We start from the raw sequence: 22,371 nt of genomic DNA, 5'->3' as shown, positions 1-22,371 counted from the left end.
ACCAAGTAAAATTAGGTATACCTGTGACACCTCTTACCCGTCTACAGTGTAGCCAAGCAAAATATGTCACACAGTGTGCCGGAACACCAGATTTTAACTCATTGATATTTATCATTTCAAAATTTATTTATTTATAGGTCACTAAGTGAAACTTATGAAATTGATATCAATAACATCATTTATTGAAATTTTAAATTTATTTGAGGTTCCGAAGATTTTTCAGAAAATCCAACAGAGTGCCGGATAAAAATGGAGAAAACAGTTCTTCGAAACCTGTGAAAAACACTTCCAAAATATTTTTCCAATCATACTTAACTCCAAATAATCACTATCATCTCAACATTTCTCAACAATTTTCATTCATTCAATCCATATCATATATAATTTAATTTGAACTCAAGTTTATGAAGGCAATACTTAATTTCATTAATTTACAATACAAAATGATACAAGTGATTATAATTTACACGATAATATAAAGACCTAAATACAAAATATAATTTACAAAAATACAAAAGAGACAAAAATACAAAAAAGAATCCTAGTGCCCTACCAAAATACACTGCAGATGAGAGGTGACACAGAACACTGGCAAATCTGACTCTCACCCAGTCTGTGGTCTAATGGGCCCACGCTTCGTATCTCCTGTACCTACGTGAGACAAAAACAACGCACTAAGTAATACTGCTTAGTGGTGCCAATAATAAAACAAAAAAACTAAAATGAAATAAACATGCAGAGTGTATGCTGACATTTTATGCAGACCGAGTTTCTGGCAATTATTTGCAGTAATCTGATACTTTTTATGTTAATCATTTGATTAAAATTTGATAAGATTTATTTTGATTGCCCAAGTAACCTATACTAGTCGACTGGACTGGATAAACGGGTAAACTGGTACTGAGTACCAAGTATCTCGGGCCGTCATACCATCGGTCACAATGTGTCTTTCGGTATGCAACATAACAACTAATAAGCTGTAATAATTATTAGGCATGAAACCAAGTATAGAAATCTCAATCAAAATAGCCAAAGGCTATTATATCACAGAATGACATAAAAGGCCATAAAACACAGAATAGCATGAAGCCACATGCAGTACTGCTAACAGAACCCTATTGGCATGCCAACCTATCCAAACCAAACTTACTAGGTCTACCAGGGCATATTACAAAACTCTTAAGTGAATATTTGTGTTTAACATGTAAGGTTACTATTCATTTTACTATTTGAGTCAAAATATTGACTTTTTCATATATAATAGTTACATGAGTTCTAACCACATGAAATTACCATATTTTGGTCTACAAAAGTGTTGGCAATGGTTGCCAATCAATACTTAAAACCAATAGGAAATAAATAAAAAATTTTAGTTTTGAGTGTTAGAGTTCACTGTTCCATTAGGCAGTTCTACAATGAGAATTTTGTCAAATGTTCTTAATCAAAGTTATTCTTTTATGTGTCTTCTTTAATTCCCTTTTTGAATCACTCAATTTGGAGTTTTCTAGCTCAAGTTATGCTAATTTCTTTAAGGTTGGCTGAATTGTATCTACCCAGAATTTCTGGGCAGAAATGGTTCTGGCAGTTTTGATACTCTAACTTTGGTTAGCAATTCAGATGGGTTATGTTCAGAATTTGATTTGGTGTTCTTCATGACAGTTGTTCTAAATTGTCTAAGATTTTCATTGATATAAATTTTAGGTCAATTGGACATTTCTACACTGAGTTATGACTATTTGAACAAATACTATTCATTTAGTCATTTTCCAGGGATAGCATGTTGGTCACCCGAATTATGGTAGTTTTTAGGTTAACTTGGATTGGCTTTCTGGGCAGGATTTCTTCACTAAATTTGTGCCATTATGTGTCTAGTTTCATGTTCAATTGGCCTTGCACCAATTGAACCTACACCTTTCAAGTTACAGTTGCCCAAACTTGCTGGACTCCCACCCAGCCCTGCAGGTCACCTAGGGCAGCATACCTAACCTCAACTCCATTGTCATAAATCACTTCAATTCCTTATTAAATATAGCCAAATAGTCACTAATTGACCATTACAATGTTCATATACCATTACATGAGCAAACCCTAATTTTGCTCAAGTCTCCAAGTTTTCAAGTTCCATTCATGCATTAAACTTGCACTTAAATGTTCAATTACTCAACTCGTGTTAAGGGCAGCTCACATACCACTTTGTTTCAAAGAAATTCATCAAACCCTAACCATCCCTAAGCTGCCAAAATTGTAGGGATACATACACATAAATTTTATTCTATTTTTCTTACAATTTCAACTTATCTCATGTCCTTAAACATGAATTGAGTGAGAGAGAGAAGAAATTAGACACTAACCTTGAATGGAGTCAATTTTCAACTTGCAAAAACTCTTCTTTTCTACTTCTTTTTGCTCCCAAAATCTTCACTAAGATAAAATATTAAGGTTTTATGTTGGAAACTTAGGGTTTGGTTGAAGAAAAACCAAGGAACTTAAGCTTTGGTTAACATGAAAATGGAGGAGAGAGAGAAGAATATGGTTCGGCCAAGAGAGGAGGAAGATGGCTGATGGTTTGTTCCAGATTTTTGACTTCTCATTCTTTTTAATGTATTATAAATGTATTTATTGAATTTTGATTGGCCAAAAATTTTTAAATGACCTCATGCTTACTTAATAATTCAATATTATCTTCATTTCATTTCTTTTGTTTACTACTCACTTTTAATTTCATTTTAGCAATGTTTATTCATATTTAATATCATATAATTATGTACTTAATTGGAAAGCCTGGTAAAAAATAATCTCTAAAGACGAAATGATCAAAATGCCCTCCGTTTGGCTTAACGAGCTAAAATTGTATGTACCGATTGATTAAATTTTCTTTGTGTTTTCTTAGCATTTCATTGTCATTGAAACCCCAATAATCCTTCCTTGAAATCCCAAAAATTATTTCATGCAGTTTACTCCCGAGTCTAGGGTTGCTAACGGCCTTCGCCGTCACTTCCCGTTAGGTCACTCATCACTGGGGCTACGGCTCATTTAACCTTAGTGTATTTCATTTCTAAAAAATTTTCTTTAATTTTTCTTATCATTATTTGGTTTATTTATAACTCCTCACTCTAGTCTAATTATGATTCCAAATATTCTAGCTGTCCGGACTGACATTGGTCACCGGAACAGTAGAACGTACGGATTAGCTAAAATGAGGATGTTACAGTACCCTAGTGCTTTATTAATTGGATTTTACCCAATTTTTATTCTGATTTTTAGAATTAATTTTAGTCTTTAATTAAATTTAATTTTCTGCTCTCATCCAATTTTGATAGTTTAGATATTATTAGAATTAGCTTATATTTTTGGTCTTAAACCTAGTTATCATGGGTTCGACACTCTTCTCAGTACTATATTACTTGAGCGATTTCGTGCACTTATGAAATAGTCCAACAGTTATCCCGAACCTAGATTTATTGATCATATGGTAAAAGAAAGGTAGTGGACCTTTGCAAGGGGTAAGTCATCACCAGCATCCCTTTTGAATATTTGTCTCAATTATTACCTAGTAATGACTCCTTTCGTTCACCTTAGTGGTGTAAATATCCTGCATTGTAGTTGCTTTATGGGAGAATGATTCTAAACCAAGTTTAAGGGTTCCACATCACTTAATAGCTATTAAATTTTGCAATTTGTTTGATTGAGATTGACTTCAAGATCAAACCCAAACCTATTTAAGTTTGTCAAGCACCCTTGAAACTTGAGGAAACCTTGAGTGTGGAGAAACACTTGTAAAGTTCACAAGCACCTTGGTGAAGCTTGCTTTAAGCACAAGACTTTTTTCTGACACTTGAAAAGAGATTGCTAATATTGAGAGACTCTCAAAAAAGTTCTTTAAGGAGTGTATGTAGACTAAAGAGAGTCAAACTACTATAAATCTTAGTGTTTGATTTTCTTAATTGTTTCCTCTTTGTTTTGGCACATCAATTCATTTTAATTAAAGTATAATATTTAGTAATGTTGACTTGTTAGGTCTACGCTTTTGTGTAGACTAGTTTTGATCTTTAAAAACAAATCTTTTTTCTTGATTTAGCTCTTTTCTTAGTTTCATATTGGCTGAGAGCTCAATTTTGCCCCCTAAATTTTTAATCCATGTTCAAATAATCTCATTTTTAAGTTTTTGCTCAAATTAGCCCATACCTTTTGATTTAAGCCCAAATCAACCTAATTTTTTGCCAAAATAATAACAATAATATATTAATTTTATATTTGTAAAAATTAAAATTATTTACAATTTTAATTAAAATAAGAAAACTTAAAAAAAAAAAAAAAGAGAATATAACACAAGATCTCCAACACCAAAAACACATATCCAAATCAGTAGCAAAGATCTTCTCATCTTCATTGTCACCGTTGTTCTTCACCACTAGCCAATTTTAGTTTCAAATCTGTCTTCTCGCTCCAAGCTCCTCGAAATATATACTCTTATCTCTCGATAACCTCTCATTTGCCATCTATACCTTTTGCTAGGTCCTTACCCCTTCCACCAACTATTAGAACGCCATCCTCCGTGGCCTACCCACAAATGCCTTTCCTTAGTACAAAATCATGATTCATGAATCTTACGGCTAATGCCCCGACTTGCTCTTTTGTTTTAAAACCTTTAGATTTTTCTAAGTTTATGCAGTTGCATTCCCATATTATGTGCAAATTGGGTTCTTGGCTGATTCTGTGTTAGGTGCTACACTGTTAGACTTGTATGCAAAAATTGGCGAAATTGATAATGCAAAGATGGTGTTTGATGATATGGTAAAGAGGGATATTACCTCGTGGAATGTATTGACTTCTGAGTGTCTATTGCAATTTGGGTTTTTGTTGTAATGTGGTTTCTTATTTTTTTAATAATTTTTAATGTTTTAAAATATGCAATTAATATTTTATTATTAAAATTTTGAAAATTATTATTTTATATTTTTTAGTTAAAAATTGGATTGAATTGGACTGAAATCAATAAATATGAATTAATTTGAGCAAAAACTTAAAAATAAACTTATTTAAACATTTAGCTCTTTAATTTCCATTATATATTAGTGTTGAAACATCATGTAACATTTTTAAGTCACTATTTCACATAAAATCGAATGCATAACTTAATTTTTCAAAATATTTTAAGTAAAAAAAAAAAAAAAGCAAATAGTCAATTTGCTTCTCTTGCATACTTTATTGGAGAGAACATAATATTTTTCATAGTTTTTTGGCGTCATTTCAAACGTTAATTACTGCTTCGTCCACGCGTGTGTATATATATAAAATTTAATATTTTTAAAATTTATTAACAACTCATTTAAATTATTAAAAAATTCATAAAGTGTGTAATTATAAAAAATAAAGAAATTAAATTTTTAATTTTATCTAAATTAAAAAATTAAGAAATTTAGTCCAAAAAGTTTTATTTTTTAATTAAATTGAGTTTAAATTGAAAATTTTAAATTAATTCAGATAAAAAAATTAAAAATAAACTAAATTAAATATTTCCAATAAGTATACTAGTGAAATTAAAAATTAACCCAAAATTTTATTTAGCCTATTATTAATTAACTAGTTAATTAATTGTATATGCCTTTAAACTTTTGTGTTTTATAGAAAGTGAAAAAAAAAAAGGGGAATAGAAGGGAGAGAGTCATTTGTATTATTTGTATATTATTTTTTTACTTGAAAGTCACTTAACACCCCTATCTTTACCTACATTCTATTTTACATTTAAATTTTATAAAATTATAGCTATTTAACTCCTCATATTTATATGAAAAGTTATTTGATACCTTCACCTTTAGTTACATCTCATTTACGTCTTGACATTATAAAAGTAAAACTATTAAACCCCTCAAATCTTAGTAATATTCATGTTAAAGCTCGTGTAAGTTACAAATCACATGAATAAAATAGTTACACTTTATAAAGTTTAGATGTCAAATGAGATACAATTATAAGTGAAGGTGATAAAAGATTTTTCATATAAAAGTTAGGAGTTAAATAGTTACATTTTTATAAAATTTTGATAAAAATGAATTGCAACTAAAGATGGGTGTCAAATGACATTTTGGAAAAATATTAGGGTCATATGATGCATTGTGCCTATTATAATAAATATCAAATAAAAAAATTATAAACCAGCCATTTTTCAAACAATTTAATCATCAAAAAGGCTTATGCTTAATTGGCAAGGAAGCCAAACAAATCATGCTTCAACTTACAATATTCCATTCTCTTCTTAGTGGAGGTCAAAAAGAAAAATTCCTATTAGAAATTCCAAATCTTCAATAGTAAGATAAGATTTCAGATGGAAAATACTACTAATGTATCATTTACAATTATGTCACATGAATTACAAATCTAACATATATATATATAGTCCTAATTAAATTTCAGGCTTCATCTTTCAATAATAAATCCAAAATCCTTAATTGATGCTTGGAAAAATTGTTGATGGTGTAGTGGATTCCATATGTAAAGCAATTCCTGCAAAAAAAACCCAAATTCCTTTCTTGATTGCAGCTTACTTTATCACGAAGCTTAGAACCCTCTCTCTCTATTCATATATATAAATTACTTAAGTTGCATGGAGCAAATTTCATATTCACATATTCAATTTACCTGCTAAATTTAGAAAGAGAGAAAGAAGTCATTCTATAGTATAGCTGCAGCTATGTCAGATTCTGAGGATGAAACAATTCCAAGAGGGAAGCTATTTGGAAGGCAAAGATCAATACATGATGTTCTTGGAGGAGGAAAAGGTACTATATATTAAAACAAGCCTATATATTTATGCAAGTTCTTTCCTGTTATATTTTGATCCTTTGAAGATCATTTGTTAGGAGTCTTGAATCTGACACCAGTCAGGTTTACATTATACCATTAGCCAACAGAACTAAATTTGTGCTAGGCATTAAATCACTATATGGGTTGTAAAATAAATTTACAAAATAGAAGTTCCACAGTTCAAACTTTTAATGTGAGCAATGTTTTAAATTTGATATGGGAATTATATTTCCTTAGTTTATTCTTAAACTTGATTAATCCTTTAATTTCAAGTCTAAATAAATGAATTAATTAGTTTTGTATATCTCTTGTAATTAAAATTCTGTTTTGGGATTTTGCAGTTGCAGATGTGTTATTATGGAAAAAGAAAAATGTATCAGGTTCGCTTAGCATTGGTATGACTGTGATATGGTTTCTCTTTGAGGTGGTTGAGTACAATTTTGTCACTCTTTTCTGTCACTTCTCCATCACCGCAATGCTCATGGTCTTCATATGGTGCACTGGAGCTGACTTTTTCAATTGGTACTTCTTTATTATTTTTCTTTTACATTTTAATTAACGGTAAAAAAAAAAAAGTTATAACTGGAAAAATTCAATCAAAATATTTTAGTTTTATTAGTTTTTCAGTTGGTTCAATTTCATTAGATTAGTATATTTTAGAAAGCTCAGTTTAGTTCGGTTCAATTACTTTTATAAAAAAAAAATTTTATTTTTTTTTATTTTATAAACTTTGATGTAATATAATATGTAATTTATGAAATTTGTAATAGGTATTAAAAATACAAAAATTAAAAAAATTTAATAAAATAGATATAACTTAATAAATTGAACCAAACTAAAAATTTTGTATTTGATTCGATTCGATTTAATTATTACTTTAGTTCAATTCATTTATTATTATTTCTTAATTTTAATCCCGACACTAGAAGCTCAGTAATTTTATAAATGTGTAATTAAACAAGAAAATTCTTCAGGAATTCCCCAAAGATTCCCAAAAGTATTTTAGATGGACAAGCATTCCATGAAGTTGCTTCAGCCTTCCATGAAAGATTCAATCAAGCCCTATCAAAGCTTCTTGACATTGCATGCGGAAAAGATCCACGACTCTTCATTCTGGTATTGCCTTTAACTGCATACTTGAATCTCCTGAGCTTAATTGAAACAAAAAATTATTTATTACATTAATTAATTCCATCTTCCAAATTATCAGACAGTTGTTTCTCTCTATATATTATCGGTGATCGGAAGCTACTTCACTTTCTTGAATTTTCTTTATTTGGGTAAGAAATTGTCACCCTTTATTCTATCTATGAATGAATATATATTGTCCATGACTTTGAGCTTTTGGCTAAGCTGATAGATTCTGTATTTGATATTATATAGTTTTTGTTTGCTCGCAAACACTGCCATTTCTGTACGATCGATACGAAGAAGAAGTTGATGAATATGTTGGTAGATTGTTTCGACAAGCCAAAAAAACGTATAGGAGATTTGATTCGAGGGTCCTTAAAATGATACCAAGGGGAACGGTGAAGGATAAAGTCACATAAATAACTGGTTCCTCCACAGCAGTGGCCATAGCTGTGTGGTAGCTGTATATATATTAAATCTTGAATACTCAGCTTCGACTTCCCCTCCCCGCATATATAATAAAAAATGAACTAGTTCTCCTATTGAAATGGAAGCATATGGCCACATGTGTGTGTGTGTATATATGTATGAAAAGCTTTGTTCATTCTAATGATCTTAAATTTTAACACATTCATCGATCTCCATATCTAATTATGTACATCTATATTGCAGTCTATGTGCAAGCAAATTATACCTGTAGCTGACTAATACAAGTATATGTTTAGAGGATAAATTATTATTTAGACTCGATTCATCATAAATTTAAGATATAAATATATAAAAATATATATTTAATAAGTGATTCATCATATATTTTATGTTTTGAATTCATAATAAACTAAGTTTAGACAAAATAATCATATTCGGAGAACTATGCCATTCCAACATATATAAGAGTTGAAAACAAGGGCTCAGAGAGAGGAAAAAGAGAGCCTTGCCCTCCTAAACATTTAAATTTTTTTTAAATAAGTGTATTAAATTTTATTCTTTTAATTGACATCTCAATTTTTTTATTGGTCTCACCTCTTAATAATTTATAATTTATTCATTATAATTTAAATTTAAATTTAAATAACTTAATTATCACGAGTATGAAAATTTAATAAAAATTAATTATTTAAAATTTTATATTTAAAAATTAAAAATGAATTAATAATTATTAATTTAAAATTAATATAATTCAATTTAATAATTATCTATCATATAGTCCTAGGATTTCTGACTTTTTTAAGAATTTCGTAAAATATATTTTTGATATTGGATTTGTTGAATGTTTATTAAATTTGTTGATTTTAATTTTTAATTTTAAGATAAGGTTAAAAAGTTAAAAAAAAATGAATTTGTGGCTTTTTTTTTAATTTTCAAATATATAAAAATTTATAAATATTATTAAAATATATATATTTTTTATATTTAATTAAGTATATATAAAATGAGTTCGGGTAACAGAAATCTAATACGTAAAATTTAAATTCGATCTAAACCCGTCACATGTATTATTTTTCAAATCAGAATCAATTTCAAACCTCATTATATATAATATTCATACCTGTCCTATTAGGATTCAATCAGATTGATAACCCGTAAAAACCTGACCATTACATTCCTTGCTTTCTAACACATATTGATTAAAGGGATTCTTGGTTTAAAAAAAAAAAATCATAAATGTTCTACTATACATGTTTTAAAGTTTTAACACTTCAAGCGGCTCTGTATGGGTTGGGTGTTTTGTATGAACAGAACTAGGGTTTCTTTTTTGGGTTGGGTTTAGTATTGTGGTTTGGTTGGATAAGGGGTTTGGGTTCCTTGCACTTGTTGGGCTTGGCTTGTTTAATTTTGTTTTAGCCTTTGCTGTATCAATTATATTTTTACCCAGTGGATCATGTTTAATGCAATGCTGCACATTAAAAAAAAAAAAAAAGTTAGATTTTTCATCAAAACTCTTGAGTTATTCTCTGTTACATTGTTTCTTGAAGTCTTTAATGGTTACTGAAGAGCGTAACAGACTTAATTCATTGTCATGTAATTTCAAAATCATGGCTACATCAATATTCAATTTATCATAAAATCACAGTGTAGCAAAGCAAAGTGAAAGCCTGAGATGTGGAAGCACTATCTTAGACAAGCTCGCATGTTATTACAGCAAGATCAGGAACTGCAGTTTTGTAAATCCCAGCAAAGAAAGAAGAGATTGGTGTATCTTCAAAAGCACCCGTAGAGGGCTTAAAATTTTTTGAAAAAAAGTCCATTTTAGAATATTGTATTTTGGCGTTTTCAGCATTTTACGATATGTAAAAACACTCAAATTATAACATATTTATATTAAAATTTATTTATTTCTTTATTAATAGTATAAATTAACTAATTAATAATATTAAAAGTAATATATTTTATTAAAAAAATAAAATAATAAATTTAATTATATTTACATAAAATTTATAATTAATTTTAAAACTATATAGTTTTAAATTGAAAGAATAAAGAATAATTAATTTTATTTCGATTATAATGTTATTGTAATTAATGTTATTTTAAAATTAATTATAATATATTAATAATTTTTTTCTCATTATTTTCTATTATTAATGACTATAAACTCATATAATAATGTATTATGAAAATAATTATGAGTTAAAACATGTACAATAAAAGTCATGAAAATAATTATGAGTTAAAACATATACGATAAAAGTTGATCTTGAACTTATTAAACTTTAATTCGAGATCGTCTTTATCGAACTCAAGCTTGAACTTGAACTTGAGTTTATCAAATTCACACTCAGTTTATCGAGTTCTACATGAATCAAACTCTAATTTGATCTATAAATATAATAAACGAACTTAAAACGAGTTGAATTTAAATTTAATTTATTTCAAACGAGCCAAGCTCAAGTCTTAATATTAAAATTCAAATCAAGCTTAAACTGAATTTCAACCTGAATTAATGTTAACGAGCCAAATCTAAATAATTCCAAAACTCAAACTCTGCACAGTTGTTTACACCCCCTACATATAAACACAGCCACTATCATGTGTCGGAAATTGCTGTTTGCACTTATTAATTTGCATCTTTACCATTATATTACCATTTAGATTCACATATAAATTAATTAAACTTGGAGAGAGTGGATTGTGGTGGAACAGCAACATATTTCAATTAATAAAACATATCTTCTTTTGGATTTTCCACTCAGAAAAGGCATCTAACTACCCATTTCCTAATTGGCCTCCACAATCTACAACATATATATATATTGTGGAATTCTTGTTAAAGTTTCCACAATGTTTCATTTTTTTTTTATGGCATAGTAAAGCTTGATGGGTAAAAGGAGTAAAGAAGCCCTTCCACTGTTGCCCAATAATTGCATTCTAAACTCATACCTATATGGATATGTACCAAGTTGAGGATAAGATTGGACTGGCTCTAGCCTCCCCCAAGACAAACATTTGTGAAAGCCAATTCCTAAAATATTTATTAACTAGTGAAATTTTTATCTGAGTAGCAAGTGGCATCCACACTCTGCCACCACCAGCACACCACACCACCACCACCACACATATCGCAATCTGGCTGCACTAATATCTTTCTCCCTTTCCAAATTTTATGGCAACACAAACGTTGGAGTATTTTAATATGATTAATATTATACTGTACGCATTCCCTAATTACATTATATTTTATGAATATAATTTCTAAAATTAATTTGCTCTGTTAATAAAGTTAGTTTACTCATTTTATTAATTATGATCTGAATTCTTTTTCATGGGCGAATCATTAGATCATTTATCTTTGATAAAATTGAATAAATAAACTTATTACAATAAGTAGTTTATCTCGTGTCTTCTATTCTGACACTGGCACATGAAGCTATGAAAATTTATTCTAGCAGTCCTTGATTTTAGTGAACTAAGCGCAGAGATCTGAAGTAATAGTTAGTTGGAGGATGCCATCTTCTTCCTACTACAAATTAAACGTAGATGGTACGTAGCTGGAAGAGGGGAACTGGTTTGGCTTTCTATGGTGGCCTATTTCGACAGTGCAAGGAATTGGTGTGGTGATTTTGCTGGGTCTCTGGGAGTACTGTCGATGTTAAATGCAGAGTTGAAAGGTCTTTTGGAGGGTCTCACGATTGCCTGGGGTTTGTATTTTCGATGGTTAGATGGGTCAGGGGGAAAAAATAATCGTTATGCACTTTGAATTTTTTATAGTGGTGGCTTTGGCACCACTATTACCATATGTCAAAGTTCTGATGGAATTGCCTGCCAATTCGAGAGCAACAAAAGAGAATCACATAAAGCTAAAAATAATGCATGTGTATTCGTGTAACACGTTGACCTTTCAGTGAATATATACATATATATAAAAGCCCTCTTGGAGCCTGCTGGGGCTCACTTCACACCCACACTAACACAAAAATGGTGAGGCTATTGAAAGAGGCAACCACCTTGGGCGGAGGAAGCGATGGTATCAGCAGCGGTTGTGTAGTGTTAGTGTTGTGGTTGGGTTTGTTAACTCTTTCCATACTTTCAGCCATGATCTTTTCTTGTGCTGAAGGCGTGCCTAAAGAGAACAAGTCTGCAGAAGTTGATGCAACCCTTTACGGTGGTGGATGCGGTGGTGGATGCGGCGCTGGATGTGGTGCAGCCTGCGGTGGATGATTAGTTTCACACACCAGGAACTTCCCATTTTGCTTTGTGTGATTGTTGTTTGGAGTATTTGTAGAATCAGTTTTGAGAAGCTAAGGCAATGGTGTTGTCCTAACCAAATCATGGAAGAGAATTTTGAACTTCTCATATGTAATTTGCTATGAGTTTTTTTTTTTTTTTTTAATTAAATATGTAGGAGAGTGGATTCAAACTTGAATCTCCAAGATTTAACACATATACAATTACCACTGAGCTATGCATACTGCTGTCTGCTGCTATAATTTGCCTCGAGCTTGATTGTGTAATTCTGCAATTTTCTTCCTTGCACAAATAAATGTAATAGGAAGCTTGCACGCAAAAGTCAAAATGGCCGAGTTGGTCTAAGGCGCCAGTTTCAGGTACTGGTCCGGAAGGGCATGGGTTCGAATCCCATTCTTGACATGGTAACTCATTTTGTTCAGCATTTTTGTTTAATTATATTCACCTATTAAAGAAAATAAATTTAAAATTAATTATATTTTAAAATGTTATTTTAATATACTCAATCAAAATAATGATATGATAATAAAATATCATTTATTTATTTTAATTTTGTATTATTTTTTTTTATTTTTACTTTCGTATACATAAATATATGAATCAATGTATCTATTTAATATATATAAAAGTTTAAATAACTTAAAAAATTCAAATTAATTAACATACTTTTTATCAATAAAATTTTATTTTTTTAATTTTTTTAATTTTAATTGGATTCAAACTGAAGACTTTACAGAACTTAGGAAATTATAATATTACAAAGTTAAAGCTTATAATATAATATAAATTAAGAAATGTAATAAAATGAATTAATAATTTATTTAAATTTTAAAAATATTAAAAAATCAAATTGTGTATGAAAAAGAGAGAACTTAAGAAATAGTATTACAAAGTAAACACTTTTTTTAATTGCAGCATTACATTAACAAGCTTAGAAGGAAATGAAGCCCAAGCCTAGCACATATAAGAAGCCCAAACCCTAAGAGAACAAAAGATCAAACGACTAGGAGCCTTGACTTTTGGCAGCCGACACTCACTGAAAGGCGTAAAACTAAAGTTTCCTCAGCAAATAAGAAACTTGCCTGCAAACCAAAAAAATCACTGCCTATAAACATCGAACCCAACAAATCGCTGAACCTTACGATACCAACATCAACTGCAGCCATCCCAACGGGTGGGAGTAGAGATCATGACCTCTCAATCCCATATAGCCTTGAGTAGGAGGGCAGCATCCATTGAATGAGCCTAGCTTAACAACCACAAATACCTACCAACACACATGCAAATAATCCTCCAAGAGGATCAAGGCCACCATCCACAAGTGGTACAACTCCGACAAACCAATGTCACTGCATAGATCAATTAAAAGTTCTCTCTCTTTGCTCCAGATCTGCTGCAGAAACCAAAACCAAGCAAAACCCTATTTACTCCCAAACCTAGATGGGGGCGAGCGACTCACACTCTAGATTGGGACGAGCGACGAGTAGGGAAAGCTAACTAATCGAGAATAGAAAATGCTATTGATGAGTAGTGTAGTCGGAGGTCTCAAATTTGACCTCCCAATTGTATTAAAAAATAAATAAACAAACAAATAAAAACCATCTTCCCATTGAAGTAATGCACAAATTAGCCATCCAATGATCCCATTTGATGTCTATTTATGATAAAAGATACAACAGAACTAGAATTTAAACAGCAGATGATGTTTATGAAGGTGACAGTCACAGAAATGCAAAATTATTGCTTAAATTTCAGCTTGCAGCAGATCTTCTACGTTGCAAATCATTAGCCCTATGCTTTGGCAAACTATCAGAATCCATATCCGAAAAGGATGAATATGATGCATATACTTTCTTCTGCGATCCAAAACAAGTCCTGTAGTTCCTGCAAGCATGCTTCGCTGCTTTCCAACAGATCTTGCACGGTAGTTTGATGCAGCACAAAACAATGCAAAAAGGACAAGAAACACAGAATAAACAAGCACTGCAAGTATACTCTACAGTTTTATAGTAGCAGTGTGTGTCTTGCTCCTTAGACAAAGAGGAAGAACAGGAATTGGAGCAAGGCCTTGCATCCATTCTGTCATATCTCTTGTCGAAGAAATTTATCTTTGTTTCATCTCAAAGGATTAAGAGTTGAAACCTTCTGCTCTCCAGTATTAATGCTGGGATAACTTCAAAAGGGGATTTGACGGGCTGTGTCTTTTTCAAGAAATTACAAGGTTTCAATATTAACAAATTCAGGATGCTGTAGTTATGGCGATGAACACTGCAGATCCATCTTCCTGAGAAAACTTTGAAGGATTAGTTTTGTAGACCTTAGCAACTAGCTTTCATCTTTACTCTCCTTTTGGACCTCTTTCCGACGACTTTTCATCAACTTGGAACCTGAGAAGGAATATGCCTTGGAAGTCTTCTGCTAGAATTTTTAGTACCGTACTGACTTTACGTTGCTAAAAAAATGAAATAAAATAAAATAAAATAATCTAAATATCATCCCCTTTCTTTTTTCTTGTCTCTCACCCTCTCCTCTCTAACATCTGGATTTTTTTTTCTACTTGATATATTATCAACATTAATTAGGTTCAATCTAATGGTAAATATTAGCATTGATAATTTATTAAAAAAATTATGAAAAATCCATTATAATCATTATGAGTTATGAAAATTTGAAATATAAAAGTCACTTGTGTAATCATAATAATTAAGAATATATTTATTCTTTAGAGTTTATAAGAATTTTCTTAAATTAAAAAGATATTATCTTCTATTTTAAAGGTTTATAAATTGATATTTTTTTTATTATAGATAAGTTTTTATGAAATCTCAAACTAAATTAAAATTTTATTTATAAATAAATTTATAGATTATTAAAATTAATAAATTGTTAAGAATATATAAAAGTTAGATAATTATCACACACAATTATTTAAATTTATAAAATATTTTTATAAAATTATTAAATTTTAATTTTTTTTATAAAACTCATTAAATTATTATTCACTATAATCAAAAATTAAAAAGTTTTATATTAATATATTAATTTTTTAATTATTTTATAAATAAAATTATTAATTAAATAAAATTAATAATTACTTAATTAACCATTATTAATAAAGAAAAAAATAGAGAAATAAAAAATTTGATAACAAGAAGGCAATTGAATACATTTTCCGCATAATTTTTTTTAAGTTAATAAAATAAATAATTTTATTTATATAATATTTATCAGACCAATAAATTAACTTAAAGATTTTTAATTTTTTATCACAATAATTTATATAAAATTAAACTAAAATTTAATTAATTTTATTAAAAAAATTAAAATTTAATTACTTTTATAAAAAAAAAAAAAAAAACTTGAAAAGTTAGATACCCTCGTGTGATATTTACTCCATGAAAGTTAAAAACTTTAAATTTAAATGATATTTACAGAACCAGCGCAATAAAATTAATTATATGAACCGGATCATTACCCATTGAAACGAAACGGCACAGGTTATCAGATAATTAAAAAAAAATTGCACAGGTTATAGTACGCTAAGGTATAACGAATAACCTATTCAAAAAGTTTATATATATATATATATATATATATATATATATATATATATATATATATATATATATATATATGTCGAGAGATTGCCTTCCAAGAAATAAAGAAAATAAAAAGTTTAATTAAAAAAGGGAAAAGAAAGGCCAACGAGTGAATTCTCCCAGCAAGCATTTGTCAATTGATTAACTACATCAACAGCATGCAAAAATAATAATAGTTTTGCCACCAAAATTTTGATAAGGGACAATAATGCAAAATACCAACAACTAGATCAGATGAATATCAGGAATCTCCTGAATCTAAATTGCTCATGCAGAGATGGTGTTAGATACTTGTTTCCTTATCTTTGCCTGCAACCTCTCCATAAAAGCTGGATTAGCTTTAAGTCTTTGCTTCACATATGAGGCTCGAGCGTCCTCTGCCAACTTGTTAGCTTTCCCAGCTTCCTCAATGAGCGAAAACAGAGTCCTAAGGCAATCTTTTCTGTTTTCCTCCCTATGTTCAAACCTTTAAAAAAAAAATATTGCAAATTTTCTTGTCATATACAGTGCACATAATGAAGTATAATATAATCTTAACATGCATGAAGATGTTAGCAAACATAATTTGGTTATTCACAAACTTGCAGCACCAGTTAATGAAAAATATGCGAACCTTAGTAAATTACAACTGGAGAGAGGTAACACTAGGCCTGGGCGTCGGTTTGATCTGAGCCAGTTCTGGTTCATTGATTCAAAGGGACCAGGACCGGACCGCAGGGTCCCCCAGCGCCGGTCGGTTTTGATCAAATCTAAGAATTGAAAAAAAAAAATTATAGTTTTTTAAAAGGAAACAACCTGGTTTTGACTCACGACCAGACCAGCCAGTTCTGGTCTGGTTCAAGGATGGTTTCTGTCAGGACAATTTTGGTCCAGTTCCGGGCCCGAACTGGACTGTGGCCAGGCTTAGGTAACACAACTGAAAGAATCTGCCTCTCAACGCTACTGGGAGGAATGACCATAGCAGGAAAGAGTGCGGTCACATGATTATTGAAACCCAAGCTCAACTACATATTTACCCAAACGGATTGGGCTAAGGCTATATCGATCCTTTTATTCCATTCAGCTCTACCTAGGACCAAACTTTCTCTGTTCATTTAATGAAGCACCAAAATTTCACCACTTAAACAACTTTTTTTTTAATAACTAACAGTTATACTTGACCCATAGAAAGCATTGAGTTAACAGGACATTTGACACTATAATATTAAGCATCTTCATATATATAGAAAACTGAGACAGGTAATTGCTTGCCGGACTTACCTCTCACTTGTGATTGTAAGTTCATCTCTACCTGGATGGTATCGTTTACCAACCAGTTCCCTCAACCGTCTAAATTGATGTTTTGAAAGACCAAGCTCTTTGACAGTAATGGCCATTTTCACTTTTCTGTTTTTGGGATGCCATGCATCACCTCCTGGAGCTAAGACTACTCGTGTTTGCCACCTAAGAATTGGTCCCTCAGCTTGTGGGTCATCCAAGTCTTCTTTCTTGTCTGGCATCATAGTTTCATCAAATTGTGGGGGGCCCTTGGCTTCCATTCTCTTTTCATATTCCATGACTATCTCATCCTCAAATTGCTTGAACAGCTTATATGCTTCTCCAGCTTCAACCTCGCCTCTTTCACACATATCCCCCAGCTCATTGTACTTCTTTTCCACCTTTTCCTTGATGCCATCTGATGAAAATAATGAAATTAGATAAACATCCACAGCTACCAACAAAATTCAAACTACACAACTACCATGCCAAGGATATACAAAACAGTTAGCAAGCCCTGAATTATATCTCAGGAACCCTTGTGTTAGAAAAAAACAAATGTATGGCCACTATAAGTTCATGATTCTAATAATCATTTAAATTGATAAAAAGCTCAATGCAAACACCATTTTCATATAGGCTATGGAACATATTATAAAGCTGTAGGCAGAGATACTGACAGCCAATCTGCAAAACATGCAACTGTTACACATTATAGGAGGAGGAGGAATAAGTAGTTGAGAGTGTGGACAAGGATGGGTTTTGGAGGAAAATATTGTTAAGGAAACAGTTATCATAACTGAATTAGTAAGTAGTTGGTAAACTACTCTGTTATAAGTAGGAATACTGCTTGTATCAACTGATTCTGTTGATCTATCAATAAAAAATATTCTTCTTCCTTAAGATTCTATTCTCTTCTCTTCTCATCCAAGTCTTCCTTTTCTTCTCATCTAATTCTTATACTCGGAATTCTGTCTCAATCCCTGCATCCAGAGATTGATCCTAAGCTGATGCCAACTACTTACTAATTCAGTTATGATAACAGCTTCTTTAACAATATTTCCCTCCAAAACCCATCCTTATCCATACTCTCAACTACTTAAGAAGCATTAATTCTCTTTGGTTACATAATGGAGCCTAAGCCCAGGAATAAAAACTACAAGCTGCACATATGAGAAGTAATATCACCACAAGCATCATCCAAAATCAAACTAAGGAGATCACTTGGGGTACACAGGAAGAAACAGGCTTCCATATTAAGAAGAATGGCATAGTTCACCGGCCACTCACATAAACACTCAACTCCCAGTAGAAATGGGCAAGCTGGATATGCCACTCCAGATCAAGCATTTGCATTAAGTTGGAGATTGAAGGCATATGAGGGCTACGAGAATCATCACCCAGAAAAGGAATCTCCACAACAATCTTAGAACCCGCATTGACTAGCACTTTCACCAAAATATGATTTTATAATAAAACATCTCAATGATTGTAAAAGCAAATTATTTGCCAGTAAAGAGAAGCAAGGTAATGCCTGGCAATTTCAGAATGCAAAGCCATGATCTTATCATCCCTCATACGAAAACCATTCATAAAACCATAGTAGACTAGCTAGTTTTCTACTTGAAAGCCACATACTCATAACAAAAAAAAAAAGGATGGGCATATTCTTCATGTTTCCACTGGTATATTAGAAAATTTTGGGAAACAGACCTTTAACAAATCAGTTTTAGTAATAGCAACCAAGAAGAAGACACTCTATAGCAAAAACCATATGTTCAATGAAACTTTATAAACACCAATATTGCAAATATTTGTTATCCCTGGTACATTAATATAACTCTATGCCATTAGCCTTACAACATCTAAGTTCGGAAATATCACTTGAAACTTGAAAGCATATCATACGGTTCACATACTACAAGAGAATTGTTCCTAGAAGAAAAGGCCACCATGCACATACTACAAAAGAATTGTTCCTAGAAGAAAAATCCACCACATGTCATTCATTATGATACAAGATTGGGAAATTTTTCTTGAGTCCAAGTTCACTTCACATGTTAGGATGAAATGCTCAAAAGAATTTTTTAAGGTACACCTTGGGACACAAACAATATGCATTCATTGATCAGCAGAACATAGGATTATTTTTCTTAATAAGCTCAGCTCTTGAAACATCCTGAGATGAAAGATTAGGTTAGTAAAAGGACAGATTCACCCCTTCTGATGGGGGGTTAGTCAAAAGGGTGAAATGACAGTTGTGGGACTGGAAAGGAATCTATGTCAGGAAGGGCAAAAGATACATTGGTTCAACTGTTCAAGAGTAGCACTAAAGGACCCATAAGTGTAACCCTTCAATGACAATAATTTTCAATGGTAAAGCAGATGAGTGAGTGATCTATACTCACCAAACAAGGCAGTAAAACATAAAAAGTTTAATTTCTCTAACTTATAACAATATTGGTTGAGTAGATTTACCAAATTCTTATAAGTTTCCCATCTACTCGAGAAATTAGACCACTATTACCATAGTTAAGAGAAATTCCCATTCCTACAGCTTCTTGAATAATTAAAACAATAGCAACGATAACAAGTTAAAAATTAAGCCTGAATTCCAAATTAGTTGGGGTCAATTATATGGGTCTTTTTTCACCATTTAGCCCAGTTAAAACAAATTTCGCATTCATATTCAGAAAAAGAAGGCATGATCAACGAGAATAATTGAAAAATACAGTGAAATTAATGCTTGATCATGCCTTCTCTTTTTTCTTTATGTGTGTGCGGCTGTGCATTTTATTTGTACAAAGTATTAGCATGCACAGCTAAGATAGTTCGCAAGAGAAATAATCAACTAGATCAACAAAAACTTCACCATGCCATTTTGTCAGCTATGGGATTATCAATCAGGTTGTAGTTGCAAAAAGTAAAAACACTAAGCAAAACTTAAAAATTCTTGAAGCTTGCTAAAGAAGAGAAAATTTAATGGTACACCAATTCTACACGACACATCCACAGCACTTCCGATAATCTAAAGATCATTATAGTACAGATTTTTATTCCATTCAACAAACAAAGAAATTAATGTCAGATCTAGAAACCACTATAACAAGTTAAAAACAAATTTATAAAGAACATGTTAGCAAAAAACTACATTATACTTGAAACATGAAAAGTCCAATAGAGAAATAACAAGACATAGCAAAAAGAATATGTGTGTATGTGTCATAAAAAGGTTACACCATTATACCTTAAAGAAGCTTATCCCAACTAAGCATGTGAGCGCGCGCGCGCATGTGTGTGCGTATGTGTGTGTGTGTGTGTGTGTGTGTGTGTGTGTGTGAGAGAGAGAGAGAGAGAGAGAGAGAGAGAGAGAGGTCACACCATTATACCTGGAAGAAGCTTATCCCAGCTAAGCATATCCTGCAGAATTTCCTCACATTTCCTTGTGTTCTTTAAAAATCCATGTTGCATTGCCTCCTTAATCATCTCGTCCCATTTCTTGTCATCCATGTTAAAGTACTCATCCTTCACCATTTTCTTCGTCACATGTTCCTTGGCATTATACAAATCATCAATCTCCTCATCCGTCTGATACAGCTCCTCAAAATCTGACTCAAACTCTTTGTCCTTCACATCATCCAGTGGCTTCATACGAAATTCTTCCATCAACTCATCATCTGTCTCCTCATGCTTTCCGGACAACCTCCTGTGTAAAATTTTTTCCATAATTGAAGGAAGCACCTCCTCATCCCCCTTGAAGTACTTATCCATTAGCTCTTTCAGCTCTGCCACCAAGCAAGCAACCAAGTAAATTGCACATGGTTCAAGCATGTTCAAAAATTATTTTGTTTGCTCCCAATACTAGCTTAATTATCACCTTCACATGAAACCAAATCAGATTTTACCAAAATCATACGATAAAAACTGCAGATTTAAATACAGATGATTCAGAAGCAGAAACCCATGAATAAAATAAATTCAGAACGGTGTCAAAAGTTTGCCAATACTAGAAGAATTTCTCTCTTAATCCAGCAGTAGTATCATTACACATTAACTAGTAAAAAACAAAAGCAACTCATTTGGCTCATCAGAAAACGAGCAATAAAATAAAAGAGGTTAACTTTTAAAACTAAAATTCGATTTTCACCATTTTGAAACGACCAAGAACGTCTCTTATTTAAGTTCCCAACTAGCTAAAATCCAAAAACTAATAGAAAAATACTAAAAACTTTTCCTCATTTTCTGATCATTTCTTGCATTTTTCTCAGCAAGCAAACATATAACAACTAAATTGAGGAAAAAGAAAAAAAAATCCATCAATTTTCTTACCTTTGTTACTGACATCCTCAACCTCGACAGAATCATCCTTCTTTTTGAGTTGTGCTAGCAGCGTTGATTCAGGGGATGGTGATGTCGGGTTTTCACCGGACGAGTAAAGCCTGAGCGCGGACCGAGTAAAATTGGGGAGAGAAGGATTAGGGATTTTGGGGCCGGCATTTGAAGAGGAATGAAGAACATTTCGAGTGTAAACAGAGAGATTTTTTAGCAGAGATCGTCTCATGATGGCACTTGATTTTGTGTAGGGTTTTAGATTTGGGGCGTTTCTTGTTTGTGTTTTTAGTTAATGGGCGGAGCTGACCGCCCCACGGGCCAGAAGGTTTGGGTCCATTAAACAAACTAACTAAATTGAAGTAAGCGTAAAATGCACTGATAGATTCTCCGTAGATATCACGCAAGTATTTTTCCTGTTAAGCGTGTAAAAGAGTTGTGAAAATAAAAGTGGTTTGAGCTTTTTCACCATTTAATGTTTAAGTAGGGCGTGCACGGCTATTGGAGAAACTGAATCGAGTTGAAGAATTGTATAGAATTGGATTTTTTTAAATATTTTATTTTG

At 31.5% G+C, this 22,371-nt stretch overlaps 2 protein-coding genes and 1 non-coding gene across 4 annotated transcripts; 2 read left to right on the top strand and 1 right to left on the bottom strand.

The window, feature by feature from the left end:
* The first annotated feature begins 6,476 nt into the window (after positions 1 to 6,476).
* On the top strand, positions 6,477 to 8,563 carry LOC110672934 (reticulon-like protein B9). Its single transcript, XM_021835868.2, has 5 exons — positions 6,477 to 6,779; positions 7,146 to 7,326; positions 7,779 to 7,920; positions 8,015 to 8,084; positions 8,188 to 8,563. The coding sequence occupies exons 1-5, from the start codon at positions 6,692 to 6,694 to the stop codon at positions 8,352 to 8,354; spliced, it is 648 nt and encodes a 215-aa protein (XP_021691560.2). The 5' UTR covers positions 6,477 to 6,691; the 3' UTR covers positions 8,355 to 8,563.
* A 4,379-nt stretch (positions 8,564 to 12,942) lies between these two features.
* On the top strand, positions 12,943 to 13,023 carry TRNAL-CAG (transfer RNA leucine (anticodon CAG)). Its single transcript has one exon. It is a non-coding gene; the product is annotated as a tRNA-Leu (tRNA).
* Positions 13,024 to 16,280: 3,257 nt separating this feature from the next.
* LOC110672933 (uncharacterized) lies at positions 16,281 to 22,148 on the bottom strand. Of its 2 annotated transcripts, XR_002498389.2 has the most exons (5): positions 21,807 to 22,148; positions 20,867 to 21,262; positions 17,481 to 17,895; positions 16,834 to 16,969; positions 16,541 to 16,686 (listed from the first exon to the last, which is right to left on the bottom strand). XR_002498389.2 is itself a non-coding variant. In XM_021835867.2 (4 exons), exons 1-4 carry the CDS (start codon positions 22,036 to 22,038, stop codon positions 16,488 to 16,490), a joined length of 1,242 nt encoding a protein of 413 aa, XP_021691559.2. In that variant the 5' UTR covers positions 22,039 to 22,145; the 3' UTR covers positions 16,281 to 16,487. The 2 variants fall into 2 exon arrangements, 1 of the variants encoding a protein (XP_021691559.2); XM_021835867.2 differs by lacking the exon at positions 16,834 to 16,969 and having other exon boundaries at positions 16,281 to 16,686; positions 21,807 to 22,145.
* Positions 22,149 to 22,371: the final 223 nt, after the last annotated feature.

Source organism: Hevea brasiliensis, chromosome 2 (assembly GCF_030052815.1).
Source record: "Hevea brasiliensis isolate MT/VB/25A 57/8 chromosome 2, ASM3005281v1, whole genome shotgun sequence".
Taxonomy (NCBI): Eukaryota; Viridiplantae; Streptophyta; class Magnoliopsida; order Malpighiales; family Euphorbiaceae; genus Hevea; species Hevea brasiliensis.
The sequence above is the reverse complement of the archived record's forward strand: the minus strand, read 5'-3'. Positions and strand labels throughout refer to the sequence as shown.